The sequence below is a fragment of the Castanea sativa genome, chromosome 7 (genome assembly GCF_040712315.1).
Source record: "Castanea sativa cultivar Marrone di Chiusa Pesio chromosome 7, ASM4071231v1".
Classification (NCBI taxonomy): domain Eukaryota; kingdom Viridiplantae; phylum Streptophyta; class Magnoliopsida; order Fagales; family Fagaceae; genus Castanea; species Castanea sativa.
Genome location: NC_134019.1, coordinates 30,716,591 through 30,729,402, shown reverse-complemented (window position 1 = coordinate 30,729,402; position 12,812 = coordinate 30,716,591). Strand labels below are relative to the sequence as shown.

At 35.4% G+C, this 12,812-nt stretch overlaps 1 protein-coding gene and 1 non-coding gene across 2 annotated transcripts; both read right to left on the bottom strand.

Moving 5' to 3' along the window:
• Positions 1–753: 753 nt before the first annotated feature.
• On the bottom strand, positions 754–826 carry TRNAE-CUC (transfer RNA glutamic acid (anticodon CUC)). Its single transcript has one exon. It is a non-coding gene; the product is annotated as a tRNA-Glu (tRNA).
• A 6,333-nt stretch (positions 827–7,159) lies between these two features.
• On the bottom strand, positions 7,160–11,989 carry LOC142643343 (ABSCISIC ACID-INSENSITIVE 5-like protein 5). The gene is made up of 5 exons (XM_075817910.1): positions 11,851–11,989; positions 9,530–10,757; positions 8,432–8,503; positions 8,307–8,336; positions 7,160–7,434 (listed from the first exon to the last, which is right to left on the bottom strand). The coding sequence occupies exons 2-5, from the start codon at positions 10,634–10,636 to the stop codon at positions 7,360–7,362; spliced, it is 1,284 nt and encodes a 427-aa protein (XP_075674025.1). The 5' UTR covers positions 10,637–10,757; positions 11,851–11,989; the 3' UTR covers positions 7,160–7,359.
• Between the last annotated feature and the right edge of the window lie 823 nt (positions 11,990–12,812).

Here is a 12,812-nt window from a genome sequence, read left to right as displayed (position 1 = left end):
GCTGGGCTGAAAAGGATGTCAATGTTACAGAGTCATAGTAACAAAAACTACAAGACTTCAGATAAGTACAATTCTCGTGTAAAGTGACAGGGCAATCGTCCGACTCATATACTAGCTCAATAGGCCAAAAAAATTATTTCATATGTAACTTAGATAGAGGAAAATCCAGGTATGGTTGAGTTTACTTTGACTCATAATGTATTGATTTTATCTTCATTTCAATAAAGTTATAATATTCTCATTAAAAAAAAAAAAAAAAACTATCTAGTCTCTTCACCCTTAGAAAATGCAATAATAGTAATAATAATAATCCTTTTGCTATTTTAGCATGAGCTGGGCTGAAAAGGATGTCAATGTTACAGAGTCATAGTAACAAAAACTACAAGATTTCAAATAAGTACAATTCTCGTGTAAAGTGACAGGGCAATCATCCGACTCATATACTAGCTCAATAGGCCAAAAAAATTATTTCATATGTAACTTAGATAGAGGAAAATCCAGGTATGGTTGAGTTTACTTTGACTCATAATGTATTGATTTTATCTTCATTTCAATAAAGTTATAATATTCTCATTAAAAAAAAAAAACTATCTAGTCTCTTCACTCTTAGAAAATGCAATAATAGCAATAATAATAATCCTTTTTGCTATTTTAGCATGAGCTGGGCTGAAAAGGATGTCAATGTTACAGTCATAGTGACTAGTTAAAAAAGGATGTCAATGTTACAGTCATAGTGACTAGTTAAAAAAACAATTCCGTTGCTGGGACTTGAACCCGGGTCACTCGGGTGAGAGCCGAGCATCCTAACCAACTAGACTACAACGAAGAGTTGGTTATTGCACAACATCTTTTATATTTAATGCAGACAAACCCTTCAAAAATGATTACTCAGTTTAACGTTGAGAATGAATTTCATCATTCTAATAAGATCCGTTGTACCTTAGTTACCAAGGTGCAGTTTTGAACCCAGGTACTTTTTTAATTTGTTATTAGTTTTTCTTTATATATATATATATATTTTTTTTTTATATACAAAATAGAAATTCTACTTTAGCCTGATCTAAATATATATGGGTGTAAAATTCCCTTCTGAAAACTTGAATCTCGGTCTTACCTCCCACATCCCACAAACACTTATACTTGTGGAATGATCATCACATCAAAGGTGTGCAGTGATCAAATTGACATGTATAAATACATTCATTTATGTAGATTTAAAAAATACATTTAAATTATTTGGTTAATTTTATGTTAGGTATAACCCCAAATTTAGCTAGTATGGACTCAACACAAATGGTTCTTTTATGGGCAATCCAGAGATAAAAAGTGAAGGGGGCCAAATTTGTGACCACATAGGTTTTGGGTTAGAAAGGCTTTACTTGAGCCATAGGGGTGTCCAACAATGTCGATGCAGAGCTTTGGGTTCTAAAGGATGGGTTGTTAATGTATTAGTTTGAATCTTTTGGCAATGGAAAATATAAATTGATGGAAGAGTAGCGCTCAGTAGGGATACTGAAGAGTATAACAATGATTTACATCATGCCTCTCTTGCTATGGATTGTAGGACTCTCATCAACAAAATTCTTCAAGTGAAGATGAGTCATTACTTATATGCAGTAAATAAATGTGTAGATGCTTTGGTACGACCAATGTGTAGAAGAGGTACAACTTCAAGCCAGGGTTTTATGCTTTTTGATAGTCATCTGATGGACTTGTATATGCTCCTTTTCAATGATAGCTTAAATCTAGATTATGAGAGGTTTTGTCCTCTATATTTAGAGGGTTTTTTTTTTCTACTTAGTTAATGAAATTTGGTTTCAACCAATATATATATATTTGTAATGACAAGTAATTACTAAAACACCTCTTCTAGACAAAAAGCTTGACTCAAAGGTGTGATTGTTTCGCCGTAATAAGTCCAACTTGTTACTTGTTGAACAAAGTTTCTCTCCAAACTAATTTGGAGGAGAAAAATTCTTCAAAATTCTCATATATCTTCTTTTTAGGTGTTGTAGACGCTCATTCTTTGCGAGCCCAAAAGAGAGGAAGGCCCAAAGTCATGGGCTAAAGAAAGTATTGTGGAAGTGACATTAAGCGAGTGGCAGAAACAACGAATAGTGCGTCTAACAAGCAAATAAATGAATCCTGAGGAAGTAAGTTGGCCTAAAAAGGCCCGGAAGAAAGTAACCATGAACCCATGAGCTGTATGAATGTGGAAAAGTGAGAATGGGCCATAGCTGCTATGGCAGGCCCAAAGTAGTGCAAGTAAAGAAAATAAGGGGTTGTGGAAAACCCATGAGCCCAAAGGGAAAAGTGAGAAATACTTGGGCCGAGGAAGCCCAAAAAGTTAGTAAAAGCCCATGGGAGATGTAGAATTGAAAAAGGGCCGAGGACGCCCGAGAGAGTAAGTGGGCCAAGGACGCCAAAATGAAAGTAGGTGGGACATTAGGAGGCCGCAAGTAGCAAAAGGGCACAGTGAAATCATTGGACCTTCGGAGAAAGAATGAACAGAAAATGTCCAAAGTGGCCTAGCAGGCTTGGGGTCAAGTAGGCCTCATGATAGGCATGACAGAATTGTGTGGCAGGAAGCAAGTAACGGGGGCTAGGAATAAAGGCTTGGAACGGCCCACGAACAAGCATGGCCCAGTCCTCAGAAGATGCAAGCCAAAAATGAAAAGTCGGGCGAAATAGCCCACGCCGAAAGAAGCCAAAAACGAGCAGCAGGCTGGGCAGTTTGACGTTCAGACCGCGGCAGACAGATGAACAGCAGGCAGGATTTAAACGAGCATGGAGGTAAGGCACGCGCAAAGCCCAGACACCATCAGCCTGTACCCACCCAATACAGGAAATGATGAGGTCATGGGTTAGAGGTAAGGGAGTATGGTCTGGCGGTGGAACAAGGGAAAAACTCATTTTTGTGTTTCCTACTCAAGCCCTTTTGGAAGCAATGTCCTGCTAGGAAGGCATGCGAACCAAAAGAGGCAAGGTTGAGTGGGAACCACTAGGTGCATGCCGTGAAGGGTAAAGGGAAGGGGAGTATTCACTCCGTGGCAGGTAAGAATGCCGCAAGGAGTGAGTAAAACAAAAAAGCTTTCTCTGATTGAGGCAGGCTGGCACCGGCTGGGTGACTGACCAGTCAATGACGGTCGGCAAAGGAGCCCATGCCAGGAAAAAACGGTTAAGGGCTAAAATGGTAAAAAGCCAAACACGGCTGACCCTATATAAGAAGCCCTACAGTGCACAGCTGAGGGACGAAAAAGCAAGGGGAGGGGAACCTCTGTAAAATAGTGGCAAGAATCATAGAAAACAGGGGAATAAGAAAACGCAAAGGAGAAAGGAGAGAAATGACAAAAAGAAAGAGAGTAAAAAAGAAAACGAAAGAAAAGGAAAGGATTAAAAGAAATGGAAGCAAGAAAGAAACAGAGTGAATGAAGTGATTGACATGAACCGAATGGATTAATCTCCCTCTTCCCTTCCAACTCATGCTCTCTGTTAACCAAATAAAAAAAAAAGGGAAGAAATCTCATTCAACCCAAGTCACTTAGGCCCGTTCCTTCAAAGCAACTAATTTCCCCTCAGAGAAATTAGTCGCGTTGAGAGAGTGGTTCCCTTTCCTGACGCAAGCTCTGTAAAACGGCCCATCGCGGCAGGCTAACATTTATTTCTTTAATATGCTTCTAACTCTCCATCTAACATTCATTATTCTGATACTATAGTGTAAAACGGCCACCCTTCATTGAGGCCCACTAACTATATTGTTTAAATCTCTATTATTGTCTTTTCTTCTTTATCATATCTGCCTGTTGTAGCTAACGTGATAGTTCTGCCTGCTGTAAAGATCTGATCACCAAAGGGCATTGTTTGTGCACAAGCCGGACCAGGAAGGTTTGTTCTCGGACCGGTCCTAACTCCTCAACCCAGAAGAAAATCTTAGGCCTAGTGTAGCAGCGAACGGCCCAACCCAACACTTGCAAAAAAGGCCCACACGGGTGTGAATTTTGAAAATCTAACCATTAAATTTCATATTCCTTATGTTATTAACATACATATCAAATTTCATTCAAATTGAATATTACTTACTATTCAATTAATAAACTTATTTTTTATACACAATTTTAGATTATAAAAACTTGAATTTTTAACATTTGTTTAATGACATAGCAATTAATTTTTGATCTTCTTGAAATTTGGCAAGCATTAATGATATAAGGGTAAATTACAACTTACTCACCTATGGTTTGGCTGAAATTTAATTTACCTACCTATGGTTTAAAATTTGACACTTTACCCACTTGAGATTTGACCAAAATTTAAGTCGCCTATATGTAGTTAGAAATTTCATGATGTAAGTATTCTAATGGATAGTTTTTTATTGGGGTAATTGCAATTAACCCACTTGTGGTTTGGCCAATTTTAACTAAGCCACCTGTGGTTTAAAAAGTGTCACTTAACCCACTTGAGGTGCCCTCCGTTAGACATCTGTAACCACCTCTCCCTTTTCGCGGTTAAAAATAGGGGTAAATGTGTCTTTTTCATTATATTTTATGTCTCTCTCCTCTTTTCTCTCCTTCTTCTTCTTCTTCTTCACATAAAACATAAAAGAAAAATATCAAAAAGCAAGTCAAGATAAAATTTGTTTCATCATTTTTCATATACATAATTAGCACAAAGTTTTACAAAAGAGGGTAGACAAAAAAAAAAAAAAAAAAAAAAAAACCCCTCTCTCTAAAACTCTAACCCTCTCTCTTTTGTTGGGTTCTCTAAAAAAAACCCATATTTGCAAGTAAAAAAAAAATCTACAAAAAAAAAAAAAACCCAGCAATCTAGCAAATCCAACACCACAGCCAACTCATTGAACCATTAAATCATAGCCTCACCAAACTACCACCTCCAACACCACCACCGCTGTTAGCTACCACCCAAAACCCCAAACTGGGAATCAAAAACAAAGAAACAAGAAAAACCCAGCAAAAAAAAAAAAAAACCAACAATCTAACAAATCCAACACCACGGCCAACTCACTGAACCATCAAATCATAGCCTCACCAAACTACCACCTCCAACACCACCACTGCTGTTAGCCACTGCCCAAACCCCAGACCGAGAAGCAAAAACAAAGAAACAAGAAAAACGAAATCGTGAGATCGGCCAAGCAGCAGAGTAACCTAATTGTCTAGATCGGCTAAGATTGAAGTAGCAGAGAGTGGTGGATTCAAATTTTCTAGGTTGGTTTAAATTTCCTTATGGTTGGTGGGTTCAAATTTTTTGGATTTAATGGATTTGCGAGTGTAATGGATTTCTAGGTTGGTTTAGTTTTTCCTACTGTGAGTTTTTAGGATTTGGCATATTTGTTCTATCTATGGCTTCAAAAGAAGATGAAGAATCTTCTAGGTTCCTTCCAATAAAAATAAATAAATAAAACATGGGTTCCTTCTTCTTTTTTCCCCTTGCTATCTGGGTTCCTTTTTGTTGGTAGTATATACATTAAAAGGGAACCAATTATTGTGTTGATTGAACAAGATTCAGGTCACGATATGGGATTTGGGTTTGAAAATTTGATTTCTAAGATGGTGAGAGAGAGATCGTTCTTCAATATGCTGCTTCTAATTCTATTTCTATTGTGGCTTTTATAGTAAAAGGGATTTTTTAACGGAAATGACAGAGGTGGGTAACGGGTGTCTAACGAAGGTCACCTCAGGAGTATTAACTTTTAAACCACGGGTGGGAACTTTTAAAATGAATCAAACCACAGGTTGGTAAAGTGCAATTTCTCCTTTTTTATTTTATTTGATCTTGTATTTTTATGTTTTTTGTGTTTTGAATGAGAGAGACATAAAAATGGAGTAAAATTACATATTTAACTTTGTTTTTAACAAAGGTGGATTATAGAAATCTAATTAAGCTAACTTCAAGTGGGTAAAGTATCAAATTTCAAACCACAGGTAAGTAATTTAAATTTCGACCAAACCACAAGTGACTAAATTATAATTTTCCCATGATATAGTAAAAAACATACAATTCAATAATTAGATATATGAGGAGTTTGAAGGGTTTCTCTCTAAACTAGTTTGGAGAAAAAATTTGTTCCAACTTGTTTACCCACAAAAAGGTTCCCCCACACTCGTTTTCGCACGAAACACCAAGGTCTTATTTCATATATACAAAATCTAATACATTCTTTGAAATTTTGAATATTGAATGTAGCCGCACATTGTTTGAAGATTTGGATATTAAATGTACAAATTAAACACTTAGTAATTTGTGACAAAAGTTGTCCATACATTAAAATATTTTGTATGTTAAACGTACAAAATTGTGTATATTTTTTTAAAATTTTTGTACATTAAATATATAAAATTGTATACATTCTTTGAAAAATTATGTACATTGAATATACAAAATTTTTTACGTTCTTAGAAAGTTTGAATATTGAATATCAGACCTTACACTCCCAACAATTTGTAAAGAAAAATGTTCACACATCAAAAAATTGTGCATTGAATATATGAAATTGTGTACGTTGTTTAAAAAAATAAAAAAGTACTTTGAATTTAGAGAATCGTTTACTTTGAATATTAAGATATTGAACGTATAGGCCTTATACTCTTAGTAATTATGATTAAAATATTCACATATCAAGAATTTGAAAATTATGTGCGTTGTATATGCAAAATTATATACATTATTTGAAAATTTGTGTACATTTTTCTAATGTTTAGAAGTTGAACTTACTTAATAACCCTTTGTAGTTTTGTCATATAATTTAAAGTAATTTTTATTTTATTTTTATTTACTGTTTATTGTTCAATTTCACTTATATATTTGTGATTTTTTTTCTTCTTTATTTGTCATGATTTTTTATTAATCCGTACATCGCATGAGCATAAAGCTAGGGAATATGTATAAATATACACAATTTTACTGGTTTAAAATTCTAATTCCCCATTCCTACTGCCCTCGATGTGATCAGAGGAGTTGCACGAAAGGGCATATATGCCTTCGACATTTTGTTACCTGTTCCGATTAAAAATAGGCCATAATACTCAATCTCAACTTTGTTTCTGGTTAGAGCCAAACTGAAGCATAAGGCTTGCCTAAGAATCACAACTGCCCTAACAATGATCAGAGGAGTTACAAACAGGTATCACACTAACACAAGTTTTAATCTACAGGATAAAACTCTTATTTCAGTTTATAATTTACAACTCAAACACTATCTGCTCTATACATACGGGTACCTACCCTCTGTAGTATAAGATTGTAATCAGATACACACTACTACTATCCTTATATCACACTAATGCCTATGTCTCCATACTCAACCACCAACCCTTATACCCGAAGTCCAGTTCATCATCTCTACCAAGGGCCTGTCAGAGTCCTTCTCAAGCATTGTCTTTTACCTCCCCACTGCCGATTCATTGTCTCTAATTTCTGCAAAAACAAACAGATAAAAAGAGTTGCTTAAGCCTCCAACTCTACCAGTAATATTAATCAACTAGTGTCGGTGCATTTTCATAATTTACAACAATAAGCTGTTGAAGCAACAAAATGAAATCTTGCTTCACTTGTTGAGTTAATGAATTAGCGAACTGGTTTTGTTTCTAAATATGCGGGCACACGTGGGAGAGAGATATAAATATGTATTTTCTTGTGAATTCAATTTCCTGACTGCCACCTTATTTGGTCCAATAACATGATTCTCACCCTTGGTCAATGGTAATTCATTTGTAAGAGTAGGACTCATCTTTAAATTCAGTACTTCATTGCTTTCTCATATAGTAAGTGTACATAACATAATGCATAAAGGTCTTGAATGTGTGATTCCTATCAATTGTTAAGTAGCAACTTTTTAGACAAGAAATACTAACGTTGTCCCCAAGGTATAGGCTTATTGCCAAGAAATTAAAACAGGTGCCAAAAAAATAATTGATTTTATTAATTAGCCTTTTTCTTTTTTTATCAAAAAATTTCATCTCATGACAAGTTTTGTTTCAGTACATCCACTCTTTTAATGAGCTATTTTCAGTCTACATTGACAAGAACTGAAATCTATTAACCGTTAAGCTGACACAGATGCAAATGGAAGAAAAAGATGTCTACTCTAAGAAATACCCTTTTGATGTAGCCTGCTAACTTGTAACAAAGATCATGGACACAATAGAGTGATTTCTTAATTGAAACACTAAAGAGTGCATAATTTTTTTAAAGTTATGGGAATATGAAAATGTGTTTGTTGTTTGATGGAATACTCTGTATCAAATATAAAATGTAAGATAATGAAACAACTCAAAGAGGACATCTACCTGGTTTTTCTCCAATTCCATAATTTCTTCCTGCAAAAACCAGAATAAGGTTCAAATTGGGTCTCTCCAAACCAAAATTACCAGATAAATGACCAAGATTTTTTTTACTTTTGTTAAAAATATACCTGTTTTCTCTGTAATTCTTGGTTCATTTCTTTAAGTTTTGCAACTTCTGCTTCCAGTTCCAAGGTATAGGCCTGCCAGAAACTCAAAAGACAAAAGTGAAGTTTATTATCAACTTCTATAAACAAAATCGAAATCTCATAAATTTATAAAGCCATTTCTGATACACGATCCAACAAAATATCTTCACTTTCAAATGAATACAATCACAATGATATGGATTTTTTCTTAAGTAATATGATTTAGCCTTTAGACATTAACCAAGTTAATATGGAAGAGATTTACTTTTGTTCCTATTTATGATATCTATGTTAAACTGGCTGTCTAAGTGGACGATTGTCTCCCAAAAGCCACAAGTTAATACAGATCCTAAAAGCCAGATCTGTATAGTAGCTTTAGAAACCATTGGCTGCAATGTTTATCGTGGGACTGTTCTAGGTGGTGAAGCCTAGGTTGTCCTGCCACATCAGTTTCTTCTTTCATCAATTTTTTTTATAAGTAATAAAGCAGTAAAAATACACACACACACAAGATCTCCAATTATTACTATCTGAAATTAAGGAGAAACAAAATCAAGAAATGAAGAGCAGTTGAAAGTCCTCTTGCCTACTACAAGCATCCACTTATACTAAAACCTCATGAAACATGAACTTAGTAAATTTAATATAAGTTTGACGCTGTTGAAGGTCCTATTGTTTCACTTTCTCCATAGGATGTGCAAAGGAACTGCACAAAAGTTTGCCTTAGGGTGTACAAACTGCTGCTATTAATTAAACCCTTAAATTGTTTCACTTTCTCCATAAACTATAGTTTTACTGCTGCTATTAATTAAAGCCATATATTTTCTCAATTATCAGATTGAAACGACTACTGATAGAGTACTATAAATTAAAATAAACTTCATATCAGCTGTAGCTCTGCACTGTGCACTAGCATTCTATCTGTATTTAAGGATATAAAGTAGTATAGGACTTTAAACCACACCAAAATATTTGCTACAAGGATTCATTTCTTATTACACAATTGGCTGGCATAAAAAAAGCAAACATAATAGAGAGTGAATTAACTGCTATACATGTTGTGATGAATCATAAGCTTACCTGCTTACGAGCCCGTGATCTTGCAGCTGACTCCCTATTCTTTATCATTCTCCTCTGCCTTCTCTCTACTACTTTCTCCAAAGCTCCACCACATTTCCTTCCTCGACTAAATACGTATGGAACTGGTGATAATGATGATGTATCTATAGTACTCTTTGCCTCTGATGATATCTGACTTACAGGAGATCCAGCAATGCTAGTGACAACTCCAGGAGCTAAACCGACCCTGCCAATTCCTCCACCCTGAACTAAAGCAGTATTCATAGAAGGCTCTGCAACTCCAACCACTGAACCCCTACTTCCCGGGTTAGCAATCTGAGCATTGTTTACTAGATGGACCGGTGAGGCAAAAGGCACAGTTGTTGGTTTGGGGAAGAGTGACTGTTGCTGCTGCAGCTGCTGAATTTGTTGCTGAGAAGATCGAAGTCCACCTACATTCATTGCAAGACTAGGAGGCTGAATAGGAACTGAATTATTATTCTCCATGACCCGATTACCTAAGACTCCATTGCTTCGATTTGGTTGTTGAAACTCGAAAGTTAAACCAGTGTTATTATTTGGTTGCGGTAATTCACCATAGAATACACTATTATTTGGCCTTAGAGTTGGTTGTGTATCCTCTCTCACCACTCCTGCTCTCACTAAAAACTCCTCCAAAGTTACCTCTCCCAAAGTTGGTTGCCTCTGTGGCACATTTGCATTTGATACCCCATTGGCATTGCCATTTCCAACTTTAGCACCACCACCACCTCCATCACTACTTTCCTTAATCAAGTCTTTCCAAACTTCATCAACAGTTTTCTGACTAATTGTCCGTGGCAATGTCAAAGATCCTTGCCTCTGCAAATTCCCACCATGGACACTTCCCTCACCCCCACCAACTGCACAAGTCATGCCTTGAATTTCCTCAGCAGTCCATATATTTTTCAAAAGTTCATCCATGTTCATGGATCCAAAATCCTTTCCAAATCCACCCATGGTGTTCTGGAACTCATCAAATGTCAAGGAGTATACAGAAGACTGCCTGGCCAAGGAGTAATTTCCCTGTGGCTTCCCCTCCCCAGGTGGTGCATCACCAAAGTTCTTGAAGTTTATGTGAGACCCCATTTTTTGGAAAATTCAAGTAATGGCAACAGGTTGACTTAATTAAGCAGATGTCTTATATGTAGTATCATCCACTTGGAGAAGACCAAGAATAGTAATTTTCTGTTTGCTAGCTTTGTCTTGGCTTCTTTAGATTCAGATCCAGAATTCACCAAATCAAGAAAAATGATTGGGTCAGTGAAGCAGAAAATACACACTCAGATCCATCCATGGACTAGAGTGAATAAAATTAAAACCCATAAACATCAAACTGCATAGTAACAATAATAAATTCTTCCAATGAATTTTACCAAAAATTAAGTTTGGAAACCCCATATGAGTAAGCAAACCCAAATTCTAAATTTCATCCTGGATTATTGGAACCATGAAGACAAAAAATATCACATAAAAATCCCATGTTGAAGAATCTAAAGTAGTAAACGTCCAACCAAAAGCCTCAAAAGCCAAAACTGACAAACCAATAAGATTCCTTATCCCATGTTAGAGAAGAAGCTCAATTAAAGCTAGAAACAAATGAAACCATGAAAAAAATAAATTCGAATAAGATCTCATTTTAAAGAAATCTGATGTAGTACAAAGCAGAAGTCACTAGAACTGGACATATTGTCTTACATACAGATGACATCAGAATAAATAGTTGATCACTATAGTCCTCTATATTTTCCAACTTCATTCAGATCCAAAATTCACCAACTTATAATCCAAAAAAATTTATAAAAAAAAAAAAAAAAAAACAAGTTGTAGACTTTAATTCATTCCATCATTAGACTCGCAATATCCATTAAATTCATCAAAACCAAAGCCAAAGTCGTTACTTTCAAATCTTAAACAACATGATAAACCTCCAAAACCACATTAACATCCACAAAAAAAAAAAAAAAAACTACCCTATTTCTAATTCCCTTTCCTGCAACTGATTTTCACAACCAATTATTTTTTCCTAAACTTAGTATACAAAGTAATAAAACAACCAAAGCTCCTTAATATTAACAAATATTCCATTAAAATTTTTTTGAAATGACTTCAAGAAAAAAACGAAAAAAATTATCATAAAAGACAATAATGAAAACAAAAACAGAAGTAAAAAAGCAGTAGTAAAAAAAAAAAAAAAACTACCCAACAACAAATATAACTTAAGAAAGAGAGTGAGAGAAAGAGAGAGTAAAAAATAAGTTTATGAACTAAAGAAGAAAGAGAAGGGGGCTTTAAGTTTTTACCTTTTTTTTTTTTTTTTTTTTGTTGGGTACGAAATTTTGGGAGCAAGTAGTATGGGAGAGAGAGAGAGAGAGTGTCGTGTCCGAAGCTGCTTTCTCAGTCTCAGTAGCTTGGGCTATGGTGGAATCGACAAGTGTCTTGGCCACGAGCCATTTATTTAAGGTGGTCGATTTTGATTTATCTCATTTTTTGTTTTTTTTTTTTTTGTTTTATACTATTATATTTATATATATATATATATATAGAGAGAGAGAATAGAATATGGGGAATTTGGGAGAGAGCCACCGAGATCTCGCAACGTGGGCCAATGGTTGAAGTGTTGAAAATGTTGATGTGATTGCTGGCCAATAGGATGGTGCTAAGTGGGAAGATCTGGACCGTTTAGTGGAGCTTTCCGACATGGGGATTTGATGGTGATCTTTGCGGTTGGTTTTATTGGTGTGGAATAGTGGCTAGGTGTTGGTGGGTACAGGGTTTTTATCTGCTGTGGTGGGTTTCTATCTACATATTTTGAAGTCCCGTTTGTATACATCACCAGTCTGATCACCCAAGGACAAGAAGAGTGACATGAAGCCCTTGCATTCCGTCACCTTGCAAATTCGAGATTGTGGATTTAAATGGTGATACCTCCCATTTAGCGCTCAGACGGCTCAGTGGTCCAATTTCATGCAAGACAGAGTTAGGTGGGTCAAATTCAAGATTGCAGGTTCAAATAGTGGTTACTCCCCATTTAATGCTGGGGCAATTCCTTGTCATGCAAGACAAGATTTAAGTGGACTGAGTTTTTTTTTTTTTTTTTTTTTAAACCTTTTTTCTCTAGACCCTCAAACACTTTGTGCACGGGATGTGTCAATTCAACTACAAGGCCTTTGGTTAAATGGGCTGAGTATATATATATATATATATATATATATATATATATATATATTTTTTTTTTTTGTAAACTGGAAATTTCATTCAACTA

Coding starts and splice junctions, on each gene's coding strand:
- LOC142643343 (XM_075817910.1), bottom strand. CDS start 10,636: ATGGGGTCTCACATAAACTTCAAGAACTTTGGTGATGCACCACCTGGG. Junction 8,504..9,529: donor GATCACGGGCTCGTAAGCAG/GTAAGCTTATGA, acceptor AGTTTCTGGCAG/GCCTATACCTTGGAACTGGA. Junction 7,435..8,306: donor TGGAATTGGAGAAAAACCAG/GTAGATGTCCTC, acceptor TTGTTTTTGCAG/AAATTAGAGACAATGAATCG.